This window comes from Mustela putorius, unplaced genomic scaffold, assembly GCF_011764305.1.
Source record: "Mustela putorius furo isolate JIRA1106 unplaced genomic scaffold, ASM1176430v1.1 tig00003850_pilon_pilon_pilon, whole genome shotgun sequence".
Taxonomy (NCBI): domain Eukaryota; kingdom Metazoa; phylum Chordata; class Mammalia; order Carnivora; family Mustelidae; genus Mustela; species Mustela putorius.
In genome coordinates, this window is record NW_025422002.1 from 2,076,733 (window position 1) to 2,104,730 (window position 27,998).

At 35.4% G+C, this 27,998-nt stretch overlaps 1 protein-coding gene across 1 annotated transcript in view; it reads left to right on the forward strand.

The window, feature by feature from the left end:
* Nucleotides 1–27,998, forward strand: part of LOC101672552 (contactin-6) — a 301,755-nt gene that overhangs the window by 62,002 nt on the left and 211,755 nt on the right. Inside the window, 1 exon segment of the mRNA XM_004738393.2 lies at nt 1,677–1,813. Coding sequence (XP_004738450.2) covers nt 1,759–1,813 — 55 coding nt within the window. The 5' untranslated portion in view covers nt 1,677–1,758.

Consider the following 27,998-nt stretch of genomic DNA (forward strand, 5'->3'; position numbering starts at 1 on the left):
TCCACATCAGCCAGAGTGATGTTTGTAAGATGTAAATTAAATTGATTCGGTCCTGCTTAAAACCCTAAATTATAATTTGAAAGTATGATACCCATACTTGTTTACATGGCTTACAGGCCTTGCATATTTGAGCCTCTTTCTCCTTTTCCAAACTTGTCTTGTGCCATTGTCCTTCTGATGTCATGAAACTGGTTCTTTTTTAGGTCTTTGAAAATGCACCCTTAGTCCTGCCTCAGGACCATGTCCTACTTTTTCCCTTTTGCTTAGACTGCTAGTCTCATTCCTCATTCTTAACCCATCTTAATCACCACAGCCCTACATCCCCATACCTTGTACACCCACTCTTGGACTGGCTAAGAGCTACCTGTCCTTCAAGTTTCAGCTCAGAAATGCTACTTGAACCTCATCCCATACATCCAGATTTCATTTTTCAGTTCAAAACATTTACCATACTTACCACACATAAACATTCAATAATGTATATATCTGTGTTTGATTTTGTTGTTTTGTTAAATGTTTGTACCTCTCATAAGATGGTGGAACTGAATATTATTTTCCTTTGGATTTTTTTATTCCTTGATTAAATTTGAAAGCATTTAACTTAGATTTCACAAAAACTTAAAGTGGAATATAGACAGTTTTTTACTTTAGTTGAAGTAATTAGCAACAGAAAGAAAAGAAAGGGTTTTAAAATTTAAAAACGTATCAGGAAACGTTCAAAATGTCATTATCTGCTAGCATCACAATAGTGTTCACATATTTCCAAAAATATTTGAAGTTACAAGAAATATATATATGTAAGTTAAAAATTCCCAAAGGGTCCTATCATTTCTATGTAATCATTTTATCAAATGTAACCTAGTTGCATCTATTTTGAACTTATTCCACATATATATTTTTGAGATCATGAGTTTTAAGAGTCTCCTTATTAGATTTCTCTTTTGAATTAAAAATCACAAAACACTTCACCTTAATTTCATTTATCACTGGATAGCTTAACTGTCAAAATAATTTAGAGAAAATTATGATGTAACACCATAGGAAATGCATGTGTCATATTTGAAAGACAATACTTCCAGAAATTCATTTCTTGCATGTTTTGTAGTACAATATTAGTTCTAGTTCTCATAATGTTAGGAAAGGTCCTGTTTCTTAATGAATATATTCTCAAAAATAGTAATAAAAAAAAACTTAGAAAAGTCCATGAAATTTGTAAAATCACTGTTAATACATATAAGATAGAGTAATATTTTATCCTATTTCTAATGGGATAGAATAAAAAGTAAGGGAAACAACAGCATTACAGGAGTTCGTTGAATGTTTTTAGTCCTCATTAACATTTCAAAAGCAATTAAACTCAAAATTCTAATAGTGAAAGTTTTAATCTACATAATACATTCATTCAATTGAATTGCATCCCACCCCATTATCTACTACATCAAATCTCATAGCAAATAACATGTATATCAAAGGTATGAACTGAAATTATGGAAATATGAGTTGAAATTGTAGAAACTTTGCAAAACATATATATACATAAAAGGTAGACATTTAGATTGCTTTATTTTGAATAATAATATATTCATAATAGATTAAATAATGTCCAATAATGCATATACATTTTAAGTACTCATATTTGTATATTTTTCATTTCATGACAATTTTGTTTTTTTCAGACTCTTGACATACTGACTAGAAGATAGACATTTTTTTTTCCTGCTGATTGTATGGGAGAAATTTTGACCTCAGAAAGTGGAAATGAGGTTGCTATGGAAACTGATAATTCTGCTGCCACTCATAAATACTTGTGCAGGTAATGTATCCTATTATTATGAATTTTGATTGATAATCTATTGGCATTTTACTTTTTTTCATATGTGAAACAACTTTCAAATGCTTAATGCTTATATTATTTGAATTACTAAGTGATAAACAAACATGTTAAGGTAATTTCTATGGCTAATATAGGATCCTTAAAAAATATATCAAGCCCTATTTTTAAACAGAACTAATATTTTAGTTATAAATTGTCACATATGAAATTTTTATTGTGGAAGGATGCAATTAAATGATTTTTGCATCAATAAACAATGAAGAATAGTTATTTTTTAGTTTCCTGTGTATTGAAGTCATTGCAGATTAAGGTTGAAATATCTATTTTCTCTCAAATTTAAAATCTGGTATAAAACTATATTGAAATAGAAGAAAATGCAATAAAGAATGTTATATCAAAACTAGAAATAACCTTTGAAATTGTTCTTCCCATTTCAATGATATGAATTCTTCTACTCAACTATATCTGTTAATATTGCTGTGTCAGTTAGCTTTTGCTGTGTAACAAACCATCCCAAATCTAAGTAGATTAAAGTAAGTAATAACCATGTATTTAGTTGACAAGTCTGAAATTTGGCAACTTAAGATAGTCTCACTCAGGGCTGTTCTTTTAGTTTTGGCTCGGGTGAATAACATCTGTGGTTAGCACGTAGGTCATCTGGTACTAGGCTGGTGGAGGATATTCATAGCTGAGACAACTAGGCTGCATTGACCTTGGTTCAGGTAACTCATCCTCTGTGTCTCTGGGCTTTTTCACATAGTGACTGCTTAGAGTGCCTGGAGAAATCAGGAGCATGCGAAATACCATGATGTTGAGACTTGCAACTGGCACAGTGTTATTTCTGCTACATTCTTTTAACCACTCTAAGTCACAAGACCAGTCCAGATTCAAGGGGTTTAGAAATGTACTTCATCTCTTGATGGAAAAGCTGCAAAGCTATAATATAAAGGGGCACAGAAATAAAAAAGGGAGTAATATTGGCCATTTCTTCTAAATCACCAGCCCTGGTCTGTTAAGATCATAGAGTTCTTTTCTTAATTGTCAAGTTTATATATTTGAGTTGTCACAGAGTTTGGACATCAGCTAGACTATCTCACTGTCAGAGCAGCCCTTCTACCATGCCATGCTGCTTCCCACCAACTGTGTAATAATGGGTACTTTTGAAGTTCATATATTTGTTTAAAAAAAAAAAGGCAGTAATATACTGGAAGAACACAGAAACTAACATAGTAATTTACAAGCCAGAAAAGCAGCAATTAGAAGAGACACATATTTAATAGCAATTCCAAGAAATGGAAAGATAACACTAATCTTGAAAGCTATGAAAATGCTAAAATATTTAGAAATAAACCATTAGAATCAGAAAACCATATAAATAAAGGTGTTTAGAAGTACTAGTCATATTTATTCCAGTGATTACATTATTTTGATTCATGTCACTTCTCTCTGTAACAAAGATTCAGAGTTAAATAATAATGTCTCTTTTTGTAATAAATTTTTTCCTTCCTATTTTCACTGATAAAATCTTTTGAAACTTTTGGTATTTTGAATCTTCCCAGATTCTTTCTTTTTAAGATTTTATTTATTTATTTGTTTGTTTGAGAGAGACAGCAAGTGGCAGGAAGGAGCAAAGGGAGAGGGACAAGCAGACTCTGCCTTGAGTGCAGAGCTGGACCTGGGGCTCAGTTTCACCACCCTGAGATCATGACCTGAGCTGAAACCAAGAGTCAGTCGCTTAACCCACTGAGCCAACTAGGCACTCCTAGACTCTAAAGTAAAACAAAATTTTGCCCCCAAACTCTTCTCCTGTTTTCTTTTGATTTGTTTGTTTTCATTAAGTTTACAACTTCTTCTACCACCTTTATTATAGACATAGGTCCTTAAGCCTTTACTATAAATCATAGTCCATGTAGGTGTATGTTATGATTCTGGCACATTTTTTAAATTGTGAGTGTTTAAAAGATCTATTGTTCTATCTTAGTATTTTTTCAATATTGTAAGAAAACTAAGGCCCATTTCATTAGGATACTAACCACTAATCATACATTTTAAAATTATTTTATTTATGTGTTTGATAGACTAAATAACAGCCCCAAGAATATCTAAGTTCTAGTTTCTGGAAACTGAATTTTATATTTAATAACAAAATGGATTTTGAAGATGTGATTAAGTTAAAAAGATCTTGAGATGGGTAGATTATTCTGAAAAATCCGTGTGGGAAATCACAAGTGCCCTTATAAGAAGAAGGCAAAGGGGGATTTAGACACAGAGCAGAAGGCTATATGAAAACAGTAGAAAAAGATTTGAAGATACTGTGCTGTTGACCTTAAGCATGGAGGAGGGGACTATCAGAAAATGAATGAGAGGAATGAAGCTCTAGAAGTTAGAAAGACAAGGGAACCAATGGATTCACCCCCTTTACCTTTGGAGGGAGTGTGGCCCTGTGGATACCATGGTTTCTGCCATGGGAAACCCATTTTGGACTCCTGATCTCCAGAATTGTGAGAAAATTAGTGTGTGTTGTTTCAGGCTATGATGTTATAATTTTTATAGGAGCTGTAGGAAACCAAGGCAAAATGTTTCTTCCTACTAGACCTTACGCTCCAGGGCTCTGGGACTATATCTTCCTGGCACTTGGCAGAGATTCAGTAAACATTTGTTGAATGAATGAATGAATGAATGAATGAAAGATTCAGTGTTGTTGGTCCTATTTGCATTTTCACCAAGTAGAAAAAATTTGGAGGGCGCCTAGATGGCTCAGTGGGTTAAAGCCTCTGCCTTCAGCTCTGGTCATGGTCTCAGGGTCCTGAGATTGAGCCCTGCATTGGCCTCTCTGCTCAGCAAGGAGTCTGGTTCCCCCTCTCTCTCTGCCTCTATCAAATAAATAAATAAAATCTTTGAAAAAAAAAGAAAAAAAAAAACCTTAGTCTTATCATTTCCTCTGAGAAACAATTGGTCTAGTCTATCCCAATAAATGTGTGCTATAATGATATTGTCATAGGGTTTCTGAGATGAAGTTCTAGTAATATTTAAAAGTTTCAAACCATTTGAATGGAAACTCCATGTGGGCAGTGATTTCCATCTGCTATATTCTCTACCGTTTCTTCACCACCTAGCAGATGGTCTAGAAATATTTATCAAATAAACTAAAGAAAGCAGTTTCATTCAATTCAACAGATGTGTGTTAGTAGCTCATATGTTCCAGGCACTGAGCTAGATGTTGACCTTCAAAAACAAGAGGCCCTGGTCCCTGCCCCCTTCACCCTACAGTCTAAAAAGGGAAACAAGCAAGTAAGTCAATATATGCAGTAAAGTACAAGTTGCTGCACGAGCAACACAGTAAAGAGTACTTAATGTGGGAGTGTTCAAAGAGGACATACGCTGCTTTTTTTTCAATCTTCAATCTACTTATATATTTTATCTCACAAATCTAGATTTTTACTAAAATAAAATGACAGGGAGGCATTGCATTTGTGTTGTTCTAGTTAGTGGAAGGATATACCCAGGGCCACTATAAAGGAGAGTCTGTCTGAAAATGAAGTTAACACAGAAGTAGGACAATCCAAGGGAAGAAAAGCACAATTTTTTTTTTTTTTTTTAAATTCTACCTTTGGGGGCGCCTGGGTGGCTCAGTGGGTTAAGCCGCTGCCTTCGGCTCAGATCATGATCTAAATTCTACCTTTGGAACTTTAAGTAAGATAAGCCAATAAGATGTCCCTTTTTCATATAAGACTAACTTATATTGAGATGCTGTCCCATGTGATGGAAAGAATCTTGTCTAGTACAGGTTAGGAAATTTATTTTTTTTTTAAGATTTTATTTATTTATTTGACAGACAGAGATCACAATTAGGTAGAGAGGCAGGCAGAGAGAGAGAGAGAGGAGGAAGCAGGCTCCCCACCGAGCAGAACCTGACATGGGGCTCAATCCTAGGACCCTGGGACCATGACCCGAGCCAAATGTAGAGGCTTTAACCCACTGAGCCACCCAGGTGCCCCAGGAAATTTATTTTTGTTATAAATTTCTGAAGATGCTAAGCTTAGGCTAAACATGAAATTCCACCTGGAATTAATGCCAAGTCACTACAGGGAAATAAGGAACAGAATAAATAAAGGAATAAGGAAAAGACACAGTTTTTCCTGGAAGGAAAAAAAAAAATCAACAGGTTTAGTATAGACTTGGAAGTTTGATTTTTAGCCCCCAAATTACTGAGGCATGTGCATGTCTTTAGGGTAGGGACAACATAAATATTAATGAGATAATTTGGAGACCACATTGATAAATGGAAGAAAACTCTAATTTTCTTTTAGACAATACACAGGAAGTTTTCACAAAGAAATATTTTTTCTTAGGATAAGTATTAAACAAAGTACCTAGAGCAAATCTATAGTGGATGTAATGAAGAAGCTGAAAAGCCATGTAGGATCAGATTCTGTTGATAACAGAATATCACAAGTGTGAGAAATGGGTTTCTTTTAAATCTTTCACTTTACTATGATTTTTGTGTAAAATTTGATAAATTATAGGCAAACTGCAAAATTCAAGTTTTCACATTTAAAAATGTGACAATTGTAAAAAAATTTTTTTTTAATTGACATATAATGTATTAGCCCCAGGAGTACAGATCTGTGAATTGCCAGGTTTACACACTTCACAGCACTCCCCATAACACATACCCTCCCGAATGTCCATAACCCTACCCCCTTTCTCCCAACCCCCCATCTCCCCAGCAACCCTCAGTTTGTTTTGTGAGATTAAGAGTCTCTTATGGTTTGTCTCCCTCCCAATCCCTCTTGTTTCATTTATTCTTTTCCTACCCCCCAGCACCCCCCCACGTTGCATCTCCACTTCCTCATATCAGGGAGATCATATGATAGTTGTCTTTCTCCGTTTGACTTATTTTGCTAAGCATAACCCTCTAGTTCCATCCACATCATCGCAAATGGCAAGATTTCGTTTCGTTTGATGGCTGCATAGTATTCCATTGTGTATATATACCACATCTTCTTTATCCATTCATCTGTTGATGGACATCTGGGTTCTTTTCATAGTTTGGCTAGACAATTGTAAAACATTTTAAAACATTAAATAATAGGATAAAAGTATTAATCAGCTGAATCCTGTGCTGTGTCTGTTTTGGGTCATCTGGGCTTAGAGATAGTATAACTTTAAACCCAGTGCCTAATAACGTGCTTGGCAGTTCTTAAGAATATGCCAGTGAAGATCAGTGGCTGGTGTTATATTATAGAACATAATAAATAGCAACCCTTAATAGTTTTAAGGAATTTTATTTCCATGGCAATCAAAATTCATATCATCTTAAGAAGTTCTGCCTATTCTATTTTTAACTTTGTTATTTTAACAAAATATTATCACTTAACTGGTAGTTTTTCTAAACACTCCACTTGGTTCATGAATGTAAGGCTTATCTGTGTGCCATTTGTATTTATTTGCTACAGCTGAGCATTCTATACATATTTTACAAAATTATGGACTTGAAAACCTATTTGGTCAGTCCTGAAGTAGTACTGGTTATTCACTGTGAGACTTACTTGTGTTTCAGAGAGAAACTGAATAATTTAAGGAAGTCTACATGGAGCTAGTACATTTATTGGCAGAGTAGTATTAAAGGCCTCCTTTAGGCATTCTAACTATTGTATTGTGTCATCAGGATCTAATGAGCTGGTTTCTCCCTCTGTATTAATTACTCTTGAGGAATAAACTGAGACTAGGAGTTATGTCTTTTCTGCCACCATTTATGTGCAGTATCTACTGACAAGCGTGTTTATATTATCATCCAAACTCCCAAAGTAATCGATTTTTAAAATTGAATAAAGTTGTTTTTAGAGCTTATACCAAAAAAGTAAACAACAACCTGTGTGTCAGTGTTTTTACATAGCTTGCTGTTTTGCAAATGGAGCAGCCTGAAATTGAATCTGAGAGAAAATCTACCTCCTCCTAAACAATCACAATCAGAGAACTACGATAAGGAGACATTGAAAAGTATTTATGATTGCTTAAATTTTACTCTGTTTCAAGCATAGCCTTCTATTGAATTGAGAGCCAGAGAAAATGAACGACCTGAGAGAGAAAGCTGCAAGAATGGAAATATGTACTGTAACCAAGATTTCTTCAAAGTAGACGATGTATCACACCGCAAATCCATGAAAATTGGCAGGTGTAATAAACCTGCTTTGCTCAAGGATCCCAGAAGCACATAATGGATATTCCTTTGGGTCAGAGTGTGATGAATATTGAGTACATCACAACCCACACTCTGCCTACGGTCTTGTTCAGATTTATTGTTAGCATAATAGCACCTTTAGGAATGGAACACCAGGCTATATTTTTAAGTCAAGTGACATCTTTGCAATTTCTAATAGAGATGGCCCAATTTAGAAATGCTGAAAACACCATTTTTATGCAATGCCTACTGATAAAGGTGTTTATATGATTATAAAATCTTCCTGCAAAGTAATTGATTCTTAAAACCTAAATGAAATTGTTTTTTAAGACCGATAACAATGTAGAAAAAAATTTCTGTTTTGTCAGCACTAGAAGGAAATGATTGGTATGCAGATGAGGCATTCTATAGGGAATGTTTGACCCTTAATAGATGAGAATGTGGAACATAGTTCTTTTAACTTCAAGTCTTTGAAGGAGAGGGTCAACCATTCTTTAGAGGTGATAACATCGGGTAATATTTTTATTTTAATGATACCGTAAATAGTTTAACCGCAAATCGAAAATAACATGGGCATTTTGATAAAATTTTTCTTCTATTTAAAACTTTCCCAAGACTTAAATCAACCTCCTTATGGCTAGCAAGAAACTAGTTAATCTGACTTTTTTCAGCCTTTTTCATCTCAACTTATACTAAACTCCCCTTTGCTCACTACACTTGAGCCATAATTCTTTCTTATGCTCCCAGAAATATCAAGATTATTCTCTGCTCTGGACTTTTCCTTTCCTGTTCAGTTGCCTGGAGCGCTCTTCAAATCTCTCTATGCCTGGCTCTTTCCCTTATGCCCATCTCCAATTAGTCATCTCCATGGAATGATCTCTTAGAAACCTATCAAAAAAGAAAAAAAAAGAAAGAAAGAGAGAAAGAAAAGAAAAGAGACCAGCTATAGAGGTAGCCAGCACTTGATCCCACTGCTGGCTCCAGTCACTCTTAGCAACCTTTTTTACTGTCTTTAGTGTACTTGTTACTATCTGGAATAACTTATACATTTGTTTATTACTTTTCCATTTTCTATTTATATCTAGTAGAATACAAATGCTATGCAGGTAAAAATATTTCCACCCATGTATGTGGCTCCATCTCTTATGCATAGTAGAATGTCTGACACATAGTAAGCATTCAATAAATATTTTTTAAATAAATTAATAAATGATTTACCTCTCAAAGTAAGTACCCAAAACTACTCAAGGGTAATCCAATATCCCCAAACACTTAGAATTTTTATGTATATTATTAGAATCTACTTTTAAACATATGCATTTTAATCACAATATATCATTTGGTTTCAGGCACTTTTTTTACTCTTTAAAAAACTCATGGTGTATACTGAACACACAATGTTTGCCCAGGCACACTTGACCTGGGCAGGCATAATTTCAGTGTTGTTTCTTCAAGGACCAGCATACTTGACATACAGCCAGTGGTACTTTAATATTATTGGGTAGCAGATACCCACTGATACTGTGTCACAAATAATCTGAATATTTAAAACCTTTGAGCTGTATTTCATCTCAAAATGTATTTGTCCATTCCTTCCCAGTCCCAGGATTATCAGTCAGTTTGATCCCCCATTACCTTTCCTCTAGACTTTTGTAGTAGCCTCCTATGTGTTCTACCTATTTCAAGTCATCCCCTATATCCTTCGCAAGACATAGCTTATTGACACAGACTCCTATAGAGGCAAATCTTCATCAAGCACAGAGGATTTTGTCCTTACTCTGTGTCAGGACCTCCACAGATCCCATTTCCTATGAAGTTCAAACCATCTAATCAAGCATTCAAATTCAATTTCCTTCAACAAATATTGAAAGTTCTCCAATTAATTTAATTCAACCTGTGCCCTGGGCCAGATCTTCTCTCTCTCTCCTTCATGTATCCTTCATTTAAGTTAGACTGTACTACCAATGAGATCTCTGCACATTTTTTCCACTCCTCATATGAATGTCTCCACCTGCATTGTCCTTCTTTGGATCCACTTCCTTCCAATGAAATAAAATCCAGTCTTTCTCAGCCATGTTCAAATGTGACCTCCATTCTGAATAATCTTCCAAACAACAAATAATTTTCTTTTTTTCCTAATACTTATGCCATGAAGTGGAATTTTATTTCCACATACTTTGTTTAAAAAGAGGTCATTTTTCTCAAATTCTCAAACTGCTCAAATTGCTCATTCTGAGAAATAGACTATATTTACTCTTGTTGAAAATAAATTTATAATGATGTAATGCTCTGTTCTAAAGGGAAAATAAAAACTAACCTTTAATATTTGATTATTTATACTTTATATCTAGTGCCTTATAGTTTATAAAGTGTTTTATGTGCAGTGTTTCATCTGTGCTTGAAAGTAAGCAGAGAAAAGATTGCTATCTTTCTTCTCTAGCTGGAGAAACTGAAATTCAGAGGTAAAAGACTTATCAAGGACCATAGGGCTAGAAAATAGCAAATTTTATGATGAGAATCCAAAGTTCAAATGAAAATTTTGTTAGTATTTATTCAAAACATTCACTTCTTGACAAAGACTCAAATTTATGTAACGGTTGTTTTTGTTGTTGTTGTTGTTTGTTTTTAAGTCAATGTCAATTGTGTGTAGAGGACAGCTTCTGCTCAGAGTGTAGTAGGTTTTAAAGAAGCAGTCTCAAATTTGATGACCAACAAACAAAGGAATAGTAGTTATAAACATATAAATCCAGTGTGTGGGTATGTATTTTATAAACATTAAAAATCAAAAATATACCAGTTAAAATTACAGACAGAAGACACGCTTTTAGAATTTCTAACATTTTCTTTCCTATCAGTAGTTCACCTCGTATACTCTTTGTGCCCCACTTTGGAGATATGTATTTTAAAGATAAGAAAAGGGTATGTCTTATGTGGAAGAGTCACAGGGAAATAGAAAACTACCTGCACTTACAGCAGTTCTCAACTCACTAGAATAATGGGGAGTATTTGGAATTGAAAAGTAGTCATATTTGAAAAATTGTGAGTAAAGCAAAAGTAGATTAAAATTGAGAAAAAGTAGATTTATTATATTTGATTTCATTAAAATATTGTGCAAACCTGAAGAACACACATGCAGTCCTACAGAGCCATTATTTTTAAAATTGTAGGTAGATGTATCATTTACCTATTGCCAAGTAACTAATTCTGTAATTCTGCAGCTGGTCTGGATATTTCCTCTCCTGATTTCACTTTGTTTCTCTCCTCTCGTATGGCTTCCCTGAGTTGGAATCAGAGAAAACTGGAAGATTGGACAGAGGAAGGGAGAGATCAAATTACTCAGGGTGTTTTAAGTCATGATAAGGGGCTGGATTTTGTTAAAAAAATGTCTGTATTATGTGGATTTGAGGCAGCTATATTGCCCTTTGTTCCTTTCCTTTCCTTTTCTTTTCCTTTCTTTTATTTTTTCAAAGAAACACCTTAGTAATGTTCTAAATAGTCATGTGAGAACCTTTCAAAATACTGTGCCAGAAACCCACCCCTGCAATTCAGATTTAAGCATGTTGAGTTTGGTCATCGGGATTAAGTTTAAGTGACGGTTCTACAAATTCTCACAAACTGAACCCACCCAAGATATCGAGCACTCCAATCAGGATGCAGAATTTTCCCAACATCCCCAAAACTCCTCCATTACAGCTGAGACTCAAAAGGGTAACCATTACCTGACTTAATGGCCACATAGATTAGTTTTATATTTTGTATGCTAAGTTCGTATAGTATATAACTTCTCTGTGTTGTATACATCTATAAACATGTGTACATGTGATTATAATACATATAAAATCATATAGTATGTACTTTTCCCATTTTACTTTTTAGATTTGACATTAGCTCTGTGAGATTCACCCACATTGTTGTGTATAGCAGGAGTTCTCTAATTCCCATTAGTGTATTCCATTTTATGATTCCGTTGTATGAGTCTTTCATAGTTTATGTTTTATTCTAGTCTTGATCGGCATTGGGGGTTATATGTTTTAATTTTTTAATTTAGTTTTCCAGCTTTATTGAGGTATAATTGACATAATTGTTTATATTTAAGGAGTACCGTGTGATGATTGCATATACTTAGACATTGTGACATGTCTCCTTTAATCAAGCTATTTAAGATATCCATCACTGCACAGAGTCAAAGGGTACAAAATATTTTGTTTACCTTATGGAATTAGTACTAATTTCAGAAACAAGCATAATAGACTTTAATGCTGCTCAAAAAGATCTCTCAGTCTGAAAATGTACCTAATAGATTATCAGAAAATAGATGAAGAGAATTTCTTTCCCTTTTCTTAATAAATCAAACTTGCATTTTCCTAAAGCTTGCAGCTGACATCAAGTGTTGTCTGCTCACTTTACCAGAAGCTCACAGTGGAGAGATTTGGTACATACAGAACTAAAAAACCAACATTTGAACAAAGAACAAAACCCTCCCCAAGTGCTCACCAGCTCTTTAATCGGTTCACAATATTGAGCTGGGAAACAATGATTATTTCTTACATCAAAAGGGCAGAAAGATTTGTTTTTGTTTGTGTGTTTTACCTGTATTTGCATTCCTGAGAATTGTAAAAAGCAGTAATATAAAAGAACACAGAACTGATACATTTGTGATTGGAGCTTTGCGCAGCCACAGTTGTACAACTGAGGACAAGGAGGTACCAATCCCTCATCGTCTTCATAGAATTCTTATTCAAAATCACCAATAATTGAAGGAAGAGTGCTTTCTGTGGGCAAATTATCTGAATCAACCTCATCACCACCGTATCTCTTAATAATTGCCAATTGTTCTTTCCATTTTGTATTCTTTATGTAATATTCTTAACTGAATCTAAGGCCATAAGTATAATTTGATATATGTAAGTTCATGGACATATATTTATTTTGCTTACCCAGATTTTCACACTCTCTTAAATAGAAGCTGACAATTTTCCAAATGATTTTCTGTTGCATGATGAAATATTTGTGGGAGCTGGACCATGCTTTGTGTTGGAGAACACATTTTTGGAGTCCAAAGTATGAGATGGGTTTGATGATACAGATGGGTTTGATATTTTTTAATTTATCTTTTTAACAGATAAATTATTATTTTTATTGAAATGGAATTGACATATAATGTTAGTTTTAGTTGTACGATGCAGTGATTCCACAAGTCTGTATACATTAGGGTATGTTCACTATAACCAGCAGATGGATTTTTTTTTTTTTTTTTTTAGAGAACTGGTTCCAGAAAAATCATCTCCTATCAGTTGCTGAGTTTTTCTGTTTACCACCTACCTGGACATTCTGCCTCTTTGTGTCTGCCTATTGCCTTTATTTTTACATCATCAAAATCATTTCAAATGAGACCACAGGGATAGGCAAAGAAGGTAGAAGTAAAGTCAGACCAGGGACAATCATCTGTGCCTGAGGACTGGCCTCTTTCCCTATTTAGTTTGGCCCTTGATGACATTTGAGTTTATAATGTACCAGAAGATGACCACAACCCTTTATAGCCTTGATACTCAGTGATTCAAAAATGAAAAGCATTACACAACTTACTGTTTGCTAATAGTTCTGGTGAAAGTATGTACAAGTACAGCACTGCTTCTTTCAGCTAAAAACCACTTTGGGACTCATCTATGAATTTCATTTATCCATCTTATTCTATTCCCTTGGGTAATTATGAGTGAATTGCTCTGTGCTGTTCTTTTGTCAAACATTTTCTGATTGTTATTTTGAGATTATTTTCAAGAGTATCACTGATGGAGCATAGTCACACATGAATAATGCTTTTTATTTTTAAACTCTAATGCCGCGGTTGAGTTGTCAAATGCCACAATTTCATGGCTAAGTCTGTGCTATACTCTCCTGTCCCAGCCTTCAGAGCTCATTGATTAGTCTGCCTGTCTGTCAATGTGGTCAATCAGTTAATTCAATGGGACACCCAGACACTCCAAACAAACTATTACTGTGGGGAGACAGACTAAAATACATGTTTAGCAGCGGATGTGTTAAGAATGTAAACAGCCACTCTGTAATCATTTGATTCTTCTCAATTTACATGACTGCTGCTTTTCAGCAGAAAACCAAGTGATGATCAGGAGAAATCTGAATCTAGAAAAAAGAAGGACTGACAAACTTGACTTAGCTAAAACTGCATTTCCTAAATTTCCCTTTCCTGTACGGTTTTAGATTAGAGTTGACCAAAAAGGAAATTTGGGTGAAATTTAGAAGATAGAAATGACACATTTTTCTGAGAGCTCCATGTAAGTAATTGTGAGAGAGACATAAATAAGACATAAATTGTGAGAGAGACATAAATAAGAGTATGTGCTCAGTCTCTTTCTTCATATCCAGCTTTTGTTCCAACTGCTGACATTGCTGGTCAACAGTGACCCCAAACCTACTCTCCAAACTTTTCATTTTATTTGACAAATCTTGGCCATTCTAAATTTCCAAATACTACCAAGAATTTTGCCTCTGATACATAATCAAATACTTAGGTCTTTTGCATATTTTCTTAGAACTATTGGGTTATATATGTGGCCCAAGTTATATTTCATCTTAAATTTTATTCAAAAAGAGTACTTTAAATATTCTTAATTATACTCTGCTAAATTCTTTAATTATACCATAACAATTAACAAAGATATGAAGTAAAAAGGAAAAATTTTAGTCTGTCCATTATGTGTTAAAAAATCAGAAAAGCTATCTCCCAAGACTCTCAGTTAATAGCAGAGCCGAGTCTAAAATCCGGAGTGTCTATTTAAATTGCAAACTTCCTTGGGAGGGGAAATGCTTGATCTCTAGAGCCCTTTGATTTCAAGAATTTGATATCCCAAGAAGATACAGATTGAGGTCTTAGCATAAATCAGAATAATCAAAGTGCAACTTAAAACATTTATATGAAGTTCAAAAATGCTTCTTTTTTTGTATTGCTTGTATTACCAAAATCTTAATGCAGGAGACATAGAGAATCAAATTAAGAGTGTCAGAAGTAAAATATCCCATGACCAGCTCTTTGCTCCTTCCTTTATTCCTTCCTCATATACAGTGCCATGTACTTAGCATTGAATGTGGACTTTGGAAAAGGACATACCCATATATGAATCCCATTGCTGCCCTTCAGGTAGTAGGCTACCCTAAAATTGCCTACCCTTCTCTGCATCAGTCTCTTCACTTTGTAATAGAGATAACAACTACTTTATAGAGTGAGTTTGACATGTTACTATTCACATTCACATTACTGTGGACATACAAGAATACAGAGTGCTTAGCACCGTGCCCATTAAATGATAGCTAGTGATCACAGTCTGAGTGGAGCTAAGAGCTGTGTAACTAGTAAGAGTTGAAGTAGCAGCAATGACCAGTGTTCATGACTGCTAGTTTGTGTTCGTATCTCTAAAGGCAGATCTTTAAACTCAGTCAACTGGGAAATTTACTGTCTTCCTTTGATCCCTGGGCTTTAGCTGGCTACTTCTTAGTGCTTCTTACTTCTCTGAGTCACTGAGTTACAGTCAGTGTTAAAATGGATAAAAGGCCATGTTCGACCTCCATTATCCTAACTGGGGTATGGTGACCGCAGACAAAATCCCAAACTTAAATGAAGGAATAATTATGGGTACCAGAAAGAGGTGGGAGGAACTGTGAAGATTCAGATTGCATAACTCAAAATTTTGCTTCAAAATTTCATTTCAAAATTTTGGCTACAGAATCAATCTGCTACCCATAAATCAGATTTTCTCAGCATTAATGCCAGTGACCTGATAATTAATCAGATTTTGAACCAGATAATCCTTTGCTATATGGGACAGTCCTGTGCATTGTAGAATGTTTGGCAACATGCTGGGCCTCCAGACTGGATGCCAGTAGTATCCGCCCAACTAAGTCATGCAATCAAAAAGATGTCTCCAGACTCAAAAAGTCCACTAGGGGAGCAGAAGTACCTCCAGCTGAAAACAACTCCTGTATGCTCTTGACTAAAGAAATCTCCGAATCTCCAAGCAACTATTCGTTATACTCTGCCTTCCAGTGAAGACTTAGCCTCTGATTTCACACCATTCAAATGTACAATAGTTGTTGAGTCTTCAGACCTGGGAACTCCAACCCTGTCCTATTGAATCATCTCTGCATGGAGGTAGACAGCTACTTTAGGAGTATCTCCCGCCAAATGCATTCCCCTGTGCTCTCTGGAAAAAACAACTGCATGAAATTCATACTTCTTTGCATTTACTACCTCAGAGGTGCTTTAAAAAATTGTATTTTTCACTGCTCTAAACCCTAGTTTACTTTTCCATCAATTTCTGAGGGTCTTCAAAAACAGGATTGTATTAGCTTCTGCAGATACTTCTGGTAATACAAATATTTTAAAAAACACACAAAACAGGCTTTTAACATAAAACAGTGAATCAGGAAGGAAGGAAGAAGATAAGAATTAGTGAACTGTCAATGATTGAACACCTACCACATACCAGCCTCTCAACTAAGTAGCCTGTATATATTCTCATCTAGCTTTTACAGTAAAAACTCACATGAAGAAATTGAGACTGAGGCAGGTTAAGGTTTCAACAGTGTACTGTAAGTAATTGGCTGTTCCAGATTGTTCTGCCTGACTCAGTACTGTGTGCCCACTTTAATATACCCTTGTAATAGTGTTCAGGAATTCCTGTGAAAAGTGGAAACAGCTGGTGTAACCATATTTGTGTGTGTGTGTGCATGTGTGTGTTGGTGTCTTAAAGCTTAAGCCTTATTTTAAAATGTTAATCGTTTCTCTAAAATCTGATTCAACTATGTCCCAGAAGATCAAAGAGAATATTCGGATTTTTTTTTTTAATTTTTTATTTTTTATAAACATATATTTTTATCCCCAGGGGTACAGGTCTGTGAATCACCAGGTTTACACACTTCACAGCACTCACCAAATCACATACCCTCCCCAATGTCCATAATCCCACCCCCTTCTCCCAAACCCCCTCCCCCCGGCAACCCTCAGTTTGTTTTGTGAGATTAAGAGTCACTTATGGTTTGTCTCCCTCCCAATCCCATCTTGTTTCATTTATTCTTCTTCTACCCACTTATCATATGATCTCCCTGATATGAGGAAGTGGTGATGCAACATGGAGGCTTAAGTGAATATTCGGATTTTTTGATGAACAACTCATACCCTTCAGAGTGAAGAAAGGTTTCTATCTACAGACCTGTAATAAGGCAAGCTGTCTCTTTTTTAAAATGATTTAGAGGCAGTTGGCCTCCAGTCTGCTAGTCTGTTAGTGTCTAGCTTGGCTATTCATCATCAGAGTCAGGAATCTCTGCCCATTTCACATAAGGTATGTGTCTTCCTACTGGAAGATCTTTCTCCAGAAGTGGATGGGTTCAGGCCAAGGTCTCGTCTTGTGAAATAGAGACAGATCTCAGCACTATTTATATCATACTCGAGCTGACTCTGTGCCATTGCTCATTTAACCTACTTGTCTTCCTATCTAAAGATGTTCTTTCCCTTCTGGCCTTCCTGCCAGCTGTGACTTCAGTCCAGGCGAGCCTTAAGGAGAGGACATTTTTAAGGATTACTCTATTTGTTTCATCTTAGAAAAGTTTAACATTCTTGCTATAGACATAGGGAGTGGTTGTATATATTGTCTTCTTTCTTCTTTGCAATAGGAATTAATCAGTCCAGTTCTGCTTATTATTGACTCATCTCTGGCTTCTTCATTTGGAAATCTAACCCTTATGCTAAATGCTTTTATATCATCTGGCAGTTTGCATAGCCTTTAGTGTGAATGCTCCAATAAAAATAGCTGTCTTCATTAAGCTTTCTAACATGTGCCCAATATTGTGCTAAGTGCTTTACATGAACGATTTCATTTAATTTTCAGAAAACTGTAAAGGGAAATAGATTTTGTTATCCCCATTTTAGACAGAGGAAACTAATGAAGAACAGCTAAATAGCTTTTGAACTTCACGTACCTAGTATATGGTGCAGTTCGGACTGGAACCCAGATTTATCTAATCCCAAGACTCAAGGATGTTCCATTTATCACACTGCCTCCCAGTGAGTTTCTTTTGGGATTATTTTATTACTTGATCAGTAATATTATTTTCATTTTTGTATTTTTTGTTGATAAAATGAATGCCTTTGTAGAATCTTCTAAGATAGAAAAATTGGATTAAAAACAAAACAATCTCTGGAACTTGCCCTTTCCTAATATTTTGTGTGTGTGTGTGTGTGTGTGTGTATAAGAAACCTAGAATAATGGACTGTAGCAGTATTCCAATCTAAAATATGTTTCTACTTGCTGACACCAGAAAAGTTATGTTGCTTTTCTAGACTTCAGTTTCTTTATTTGTAAGCTGATGGGGTTGGATTAACGAATTCTTTTTTTTTTTTTTTTAAAGATTTTTATTTATTTATTTTACAGAGAGAAATCACAAGTAGATGGAGAGGCAGGCAGAAAGAGAGACAGAGGGAAGCAGGCTCCCTGCTGAGCAGAGAGCCCAATGTGGGACTCGATCCCAGGACCCTGAGATCATGACCTGAGCCGAAGGCAGCGGCTTAACCCACTGAGCCACCGAGGCACCCCAAGATTAATGAATTCTTAATTCCTTTTGATATTGTCTGATTTTTTGATGCATGGGGTTTTTTTTTTTTAAGATTTTATTTATTGGATAGAAAGAGAGAGATCACAAGTAGGCAGAGAGGCAGGCAGAGAGGGGGAAGCAGGCTCCCTGCTGAGCGGAGAGCCTGATGGATGCAGGGCTCCATCCCAGGACCCTAAGATCATGACCTAAGCTGAAGGCAGAGGCTTAACCCACTGAACCACCCAGGGGCCCCTGATGCATAGGGTGTTTCTGCCTCACAAAGGACTTGTAAAATACACTGCAGACAACACCAGTAATAGGAAATTCTGCATCCCCGCCTGCTTAGCTTTGCTCATTCAGGGATCTCCATAGTGTCTCTCCCTAGAGATTTGGAGCACTTACTTAATTTAATATAGCCCTTTATAAAATGGGTCTTCTCTGCAAATCTCTGCTTGAGGCATTTCTCTGGTACCTACACAATACATTTACTTTATTCAAAGGCTTCCTTTTTTTCCCCTAAGAACTTCCTGTTCATTTAGCTACAGCCAGAGGAAAAGCTAACAAATTTGTACATCTCTTCAGAGGCACCCAATTTACTAAATGTCTTTTAATAGGCATGGGAGCCTATAGAATGCCTTCTGAGAGACAATGAAAAGAATTATTTGTTTAAATACACAATTATGTAGGATATGTTTTCAGATTGAATCTTTTTTTTTATGCATTAAAGTGGACTCTGCCTCATATTGAAATTATTTAGCTGCATCTTATGGACTTTTCAGGTTTCCAATCACAAAACATTCTCCTGTCAGGTTTTCTGGCATAAATGCTACCCTATAGATTGAATGATGGTAATGACAATCACTGAAACCTTTCCTTTTTTATTCCTTTTTTTTTTTTTTTTTTGTATTCCAGATTTAATTATAGTGGGAAGTACATTAGTAACTATTTGTTTGGACTTTGGGGTCCACTGTCATCTTATAAAACCTCTGGCATCCATTCAGCAACTGTTAGTCATATGTCTCCTACTGCTCACTTCTGAATCCCTATGCCTAAATCAGTGATGGGCACACAGGAGAAATTCAGATAAAATTAAATTAAGATACCAAGCAGTATGCTTATAGGTAAAGTACTAAGCAAAACTGACATGGGGCCAATCCTTACAGAGCTTATAGGCCAATAATTTTATCCTCACACCACACACACACACACACACACACACACACACACCTGTGATTAGTGCATGAAAAGACACCTGTCTTTAAGAATTTGTAATAGGGAAAACTCAGTTCTTTGAGGATTTCACTGAAACTGCTGTGAAGAATTGACTTTCTGAAATCTCAATAATAATTGACCATTAATTAGATAAAGTGGAGAAAAGGTATTTTCAGATTGGACACAGGCAAAAATAAACAACAAAGAAACTAGATAGAAGGACACACAGGTAATTCAAGGCCAACAGAAATGTAGTACAGACAGTAATAGCAAGAACAGCAGATGAGTAATAGAACAGCCGATGAGGCAACAGGGAGCAGCAGGGATCAAGTCATTAAGTACTTTGTAGGTCCTTTTGCAAAATATCAAGTATTTTTCCCTTTGTCCAAAAGTAATCGAGTCATTAAGTGATTTCCAGCTGGAAGAGGGAAATAGGAGAGGGGAGAGAAACAACAAAAACATGATCAAATTTGTGTATATAGTACATTGATACATGACCACATTGGCCCCTCAATGGTAACTGTATGGAAAGAATAAGACTTAAAAGGCAATCATAGAGAAAGACAACTATCATATGATCTCCCTGATATGAGGAAGTGGTGATGCAACATGGGGGCTTAAGTGGGTAGGAGAAGAATCAATGAAACAAGATGGGATTGGGAGGGAGACAAACCATAAGTGACTCTTAATCTCACAAAACAAACTGAGGGTTGCTGGGGGGAGGGGGTTTGGGAGAAGGGGGTGAGATTATGGACATTGGGGAGGGTATGTGCTTTGGTGAGTGCTGTGAAGTGTGTAAACCTGGTGATTCACAGACCTGTACCCCTGGGGATAAAAATATATGTTTATAAAAAATAAAAAATTAAAAAAATAATAATAAATAAATATTATTTTAAGAGACACCTTGGACAAAATGGGTTAAATGGTGATTGTTGCTTTGTTAGGAAATGATATTAAATGAGACAACTGTTTTTTATTATAAAAAATATTTTTTCTACAAAGTTTATGTGCGTTTATTGTATATGAGAAATAAAACAAAAAAGAAAATATGAACTGCAAAAAAAATAAAAAGGCAATCATAGTAATCAAGGTGAAAAAAAAATCCATGGTTTTGTATAGGAATCTAGCAATAGAATTATTTTAAAAGATTGAGGACTTAATCTAAGGGTTAAAAATTAGACTGTAATGAAATGCTGTATCCATGTTAATTGTTTCACATGTGATAATACTAATATGATTATTGAATAATAATAGCCTTTTATTAGAAAATAAATGCTAAGACATTTAGAGATGAAATGTAATATTCTGCAACTTATTGTTACAGCAGTAAATCACATTTTTACAATTTCCAGCACACCTAATTTCCTCGTTTCAAATATGTATTCAAGATTTTGTCTAGCATCACATTCCTTCTACCTGAAGAGCTTTCTTCAATATTTCTTTTAGTGCAGATCTGCTGACAATGTATTCTATGAGTTTTTGTGTGTCTAAAGAAAATACGTATTTTTCCTTCATTTGTGAAAGATACTTTCATTGGGTATAGAATTGTGGGTAGACAGATTTTTCATTCAGCCTTTTAAAGATACCCTCCATTTTCTTCTGACCTGTATGATTTCTGAAGGTAAGTCTGCAATTTTTGTATTTGTTTTTTCTATATGTATGTGTTGTTTCTCTCTGTTTGCCTTTAAGATTTTCTGTTTGTCTTGACTTTTTCTGTTTGAATATGACTTACTTAAGTATTTTTAGTCTTGATTAGTATTCCTTCTGCCCTGATCTCACTTTCTTCTTGTGAGAGTCTAATTACGCTTAAGTTAGACAGTTTGATATTATCTAACAGCTCTTGGAGGCTCTGCTGTGCTTCCTTCACTGATATTCTTTATGATTTAGCTTAGGGATTCCTATTAACTTATCTTCAATTTCACTCATTCTTTCCTCAAATGTGTCAAGTCTGCTGATGAAACTGATGAAGATTTCCTTTATCACTGTTTTTAATTTATAACATATCCAATTGATTTTTCCCATCTATCTGTTTAAATTATCCCACTGATGTTCCCTGTTATCTTTGTTTTTCATTAGAGCTTTAATGCATTAATCACAGTTATTTTAAATTTTTTGTGGATCATTCCAATAACTATGTTATATCTGATTCTGGTTCTGTTGATTGCTTTGTCCCTTGGTAGTATTTTTTCCCCTGTTTTTTCATATGCTCTATAATATTTTGATGAGAACTGAACATCTTGGATGGAACAGTAGAAATAGTTTCTATTCCTGGGAGTAGGCATGGTTTTACTTCTGGTAAGCCTCCTGTGTAGGAGTTTGAGTCAATCTAGCCAAGAGGGGTACTGGGTTTAGATTTGCTATGATTATCCTCATGGTACCACTGGTTTCAATTTCCTTTAGGACAGTGGTGTTTAGGGTGAGGGTTGGTTTGCCAGAAATTTTCTTCTCAGTGTATATTCCACTCTCTTCTCTAGGGTCTTCTCTTTGCATTGTACCTCAAAGACTGTCTTTATACATGTTTTTGAAACCCCCAAGTTGTACTCCACTATTAGAAGTCACTGAACCTATTCAGCCTCAGCGTACAGTGATGGAGGGATTTTCTTGTTCTGGCGAAGCTTCAGTTTTAGGCAAACACTGTGTTCCTAGGTTTCGGGAACATGGCTGCATCAGTCTTCTTGCCCTCTTCCCAGTAACTCTGGGAAAGAGGTATAGGTTCTGATTTGTTTTGTTTACATTCTCTATCTCCAGCTACAGTGTGTTTTCACCACTTGCTGAAAGTGCTTCTCCCTGCAGTTTGAAGCTTTCCTTCCATAGGAGAGAGAGGGGTGAAGGATATAAATGGGGTTTCTTGCCTTTTCTGTGGTGGCTGTTTTCCCCTCTCCTTGTCTGTATTATAAGGATTATACTACAGTAATTTTTTATAAGCTTCTGCTGGGGTCCAAAGAAGGAGCCTGTGATTGGGTACAAAGTTTCCTTATAGCTCTTGCCCCAAGCGTTTCTGTGGTGAGAGCCTGAAAATGAGAGAGAATTTCTGTGTTATCTGCAGCCATCAGCCCCATGCTCTTCTTTACCAGTTCATTATGAAAGAAGCAGAAAAGGGTACCTTACCAACTTTTTCCTTGTAGGCATGTTTTCCTTTAGATCTGGAGCTAGTTGGTATTCTTGCGATCTCAGTTCTGACTGGTTCAAGAAAAGTTGGTTCAAAAAAGCATTGGCAGGGCGCCTGGGTGGCTCAGTGGGTTAAGCCGCTGCCTTTGGCTCAGGTCATGATCTCAGGGTCCTGGGATCGAGTCCCGCGTCGGGCTCTCTGCTCAGTGGGGAGCCTGCTTCCCTCTCTCTCTCTCTCTCTCTCTGCCTGCCTCTCCGTCTTCTTGTGATCTCTGTCAAATAAATAAATAAATAATCTTTAAAAAAAAAAAAGACATTGGCATATTTTCTATCTTTGTTCATCCTAAGCAAAAATTGTTGGTTCCCTGCAACTGCCTTTCAGATGGTTCGGCGGGGGGTGGGGGCTGGAAAGAAGGACACAGAGCATGCAAAAAAAAAAAAAAAGTTAGAAAGAAAGAAAAAGAAAGGGAGTAAGGGAGTACAAATACGGCAAGATAATAATTAGTGACTCTAAGAGAAGTAAATATTGGTATCATAATACCTACCTTTATATTTCTCTTGTGTTAACACACAGGAAGTGCTTAATTAGTTACCATACATCTAATGAAGGCATAATCTGTTGAGTGATAATTTGATATTCTTATTAGCCACAACCAAAATGGGTGAGTCGTTTTTTTTTCCATCCTAGTTGGACATTGTCACTTAAGATACTACTTCAGCTAATTCTATTTTAAAATTAGACTATTACTAAATATTTTATTTAATTCTCTCTCAGCAATGTTTTTAATAGAATAAAAATGGTTTTGCATAAACTTATCACTTACTGAGGGAGTCAGCTAACTGGAAAGAACATAAGATTTAGAATTAGAAAAATAGGCTTAAGTACAAGTGTATTTATTTAACAAATATTGTGGAGATCCTACAATGTTCTACTGATTGTTTTAAATGCTTGGAAGAGAACAGTAGCTCTGCGGCCAATAGTTCTTTGAACTTGCACAAATTTATACCATCTTAACCTTGGTCTCAATCTCTCTGAAGTATGGATAATAATACCTACCTCACTTGTGATGGTTAAATTCCCTGGTATATGCTAAAGCATTTTGTGAATTATAAGCAAATTACCAAAAGCATGTTATGACAATTCTATTCTAGTTGTTTATTTTTCTTCACCTTAGAATTATTCTTTTTCACTCTTTCCTCTACATTTCTATAATGTCCTTGGCCTTTCTTTCTTACTTTATTTTATTATGACTGCTTACAATGTTATAGCAATTTACAACTTCAAGTTAATCAAAACCATGAATTTCAGCAAAGGCAACAATCCCTGCCTAGTCTGTGACCTTTTCCCCTTTGATCCTGGCATCTGAAAGCTTTTTATACATTCTAATTCTCTTCCATTTTAATAGCTTTGTGAAGCAGTCCTATTTTCTTTGACTGATAAGATCATTGAAGGTGACCTGATTTTCTCCAGAGATGCACAATGAATAAAATACATTGCTGCACATACTTACTTACCCATATCCCCATGAAGGGGAAGAAAACTTGGAGTTGTTCTTTCTATATGGAGGTTATATTAAGAGGAAATCCCTTCTCAAATGTTGTGATTATATATGTATCATCAAATTGTGTGAGCTGCTTTTGTTATTATTGCAAACCTTTGTGGGGTTTTTTATGTTTTGTCTTGTTTTACCCACACAAAGAATGGAATAATAAAGTTTTAAACAAGATATATGACTTTATTTTGTTTCTTTACTTTTTGAAGTGCTTAGGATATACAAACATCTAAACTTTTGTGCTACATCTTGTTGAGACACAAACTTATCTATACTTCTAAACATTATGTGTATAGGTGTTTATGTTTACGCAGTTTTGAGTTTGCAAGGTGACTTATTTCTAGCTAAGTGAGTGTCTTGCACACAGGGTACTTTATCCTTGTGATTTGTTTGTGCCATGTTAATGATTCATGGCTTAAACAACTAGGTTATTCATGAATGTGGAAAATTGATATTTGAGAGCATTTTATTCTGCTCAGTTGGGCTTATTCTTTATAAAGAATCAAACTAGCAACATTTGCAAAAGACTGCTGAATATTCAGTATGTATCTATTGCACACATTTGTGTGCTTTCCACACACTCCATAGCAAAACACCATCTCTGTCCACCATCAGCCTTCACCTCCAGCAACCCCACCAGGATTACACTTATCACCACTCCAATCACTCCAGAACATCTTTTCCTTCTGCTTCTCAAAGTTTTATATTATCAAAGCACACAGGGTATATTTGAAAGATGTCAAGACCTTTTGACATTCACTTACTAATATCTCCTTAATTATTTCCAGCTACTCTTCTAAGCCTTTTGTTTAGGGATGTGACATATCTACTCAATGTTTTATCCTCCTATCCCAGAGAGAGGAATAAAACTAGCTTAGCATTTCTATGCAAGAACATTTAATGATGATATTTTCCTTATCAGGGTTAGAGTCTGAAGATAAGCATCTTTCTTCTCCAGTTTTCAGAGAAGTACTCCAGTTAACAGACTTCCACATCGTTTGTTTCTAGAGTCCTAGAAAAGTGAAACATGGATATCAGGGTGCAGTGTTCTCTGAAGTCATTGTAGAACTATAGTTACTTTGTAGCTCATTTTCAGGAAGTCTTGTTGATTTCTTTCCCCTTTCAAAATAGTGTTATCCTCCTGAGCAAGGACCAAATACGTCGTCATTATGAGCATTCTCTTAGTTTAAAGCCCATCATTAATCTGCAGTCTTTGTTAAAATAAAGATAAGAAGTGGGGTGCCTGGGTGGCTCAGTGGGTTAAGCCTCTGCTTTCGGCTCAGGTCATGATCTCAGGGTCCTGGGATCAAGCCCCATATCAGGCTCTCTGCTCAGCGGGGAGCCTGCTTCCCCTTCTCTCTCTGCCTGCCTCTCTGCCTTCTTATGATCTCTCTCTCTCTCTGTGTCAAATAAATAAATAAAATCTTTTTAAAAATATAAAGATAAGCACTCACTTATTTCTATTGCCATTTTCTCTGGCTATTTTTGTTTTGTTTTGTTTTTAACCTCAAAAGTGTAACTCATATACAAAGTATGCATATATTTATATCATTTATCACACATTTCATATGGGCAAAGGAACAGAAAATTGATGAAACATGCCTGAATGCTTGTGGCTTAAAATTATAGTTCAGTTCTAGCTATAAAAGTGTAATCCAATTGAAATGTTTATCATGCATCTGTGAATATTTTTTCTTGCATATGTAATGGTGTTGCATGGACAATTTAATTTCTTTCTTTAAAAGTAATCCTGGAAAAATTCATTTTATAGCTTTTGAAAAGATACAACTAAAGATCAGCTCTATAGGAGTCCAAGTTCAATGCGTAAAATATATTATCTCAAATAATTATTTTATTTTTATCATTGCCCTAAATTGCTGAAAAACATTAGTACAATTTTCACAGGCATGTCTTTTTTTGTCCTTCGTGTGTGGGTTAAAGTTGTGAATTTTAAAAAGGACAAGATAAGATATTTTACATACATGAGTATGGAATTTAAAGGCAACATACAATCTGCTAAGTTAATATTGAAATTTACAGTTCTCAGAGAAATAGAATCATCCTAACATAAAGATTATGATCAGAAAAAAAATTAATGTGATGAAATAAAAATCAGAGTAAAGAAAGTGAGTCTGAAGATCTAATGTGCCAAATTCTTCTATTAAAAAATATTCAATTGAGGGTGCCTGGGTGGCTCAGTGGGTTAAGCCGCTGCCTTCGGCTCAGGTCATGATCTCAGGGTCCTGGGATCGAGTCCCGCGTCGGGCTCTCTGCTCAGCAGGGAGCCTGCTTCCCTTCCTCTCTCTCTGCCTGCCTCTCCGTCTACTTGTGATTTCTCTCTGTCAAATAAATAAATAAAATCTTGAAAAAAAATTGTAAAAATCATAGGTTAGTTAAAAAAAATATTCAATTGATTCAAAGAGATACCATGGTTTAATATCTATTATTAGTCAATTAGTAATTTCACGTATATGGAAAATAAATTTTAAAAAAATATATTGATCAAAAGCTAGTGTAAGGAGATTCTTGGCCATGGTCTTATTTTTTCCTTCAGCAGTAGTTAAGTACTAAAATGTCTCACAAGGGTCAATATTCTACTAATTGTACAGTATACAATTTGATATCATATTTTTATAATCCTCAGTGTCACTAATTTTCTCGGTATTTTAGACATATTTTCACATAAAATTTCCTTACTTTTTTATAAATAACAGTACCTCCTAGAATCAAATCCCTAATTCTGTGTTTGGCAACTTTTAAAAAGAAATGGTATCTGAGTCACTGTATTGATTTTCTGTTGCTGCAAAATATTACCACAAACTTGGTGGCTTAGAACAACCTGCATTTATCATGTCACAGTTTTTTGTGGGTCAGTATTCTGAGCACAGCTCATCTGGGTTCTTTGATTCAAGATCTCCTAGAAAGTGGTACTCAAGGTATCAAGCATGACTAGGTTTTTATCTGAAGACTCAGCTGGGAAAGGATCTGCTTTCAAACACTTAAGATTGTTGGCAGACTCAATTCCTTAAGTATTGTTGGACTGAGGGCCTCATCTCCTAGCAGTTTGTGGCCCAGAAGCTGCCCTCCATTTGTTGCCACATGGGCTTCTCCAACAACTGCTTACTTTGGTAAAGTGTACGAGTAGCCAGTAGAGACACTTTTCTGGTAAGATAGAAATTACAGTCTTATGTAGCTAATCATGGATGTGACACTCTATCCCCTCTGCTTTGTTTTGTTGATTAGATTTGTTAAAGCAGTAATAATAATAATAATAATGCCCAAATTTGGAAATAGTTGCACTACAGTACTATAATATACTGATTTCACTGGAATATAATGGTGACTTCCCTTATGAACATCTGAAAATACATAATAGTTATTTCAATGATCCTGGGATATAATTCAAACAACTAACTGCAAACTACATGAAATTTACATAGCCTAGGAATTAAGCATGTATGTGTACAGCAAATCTTATGAAATTAGGTATTAATTACTAGAAAAT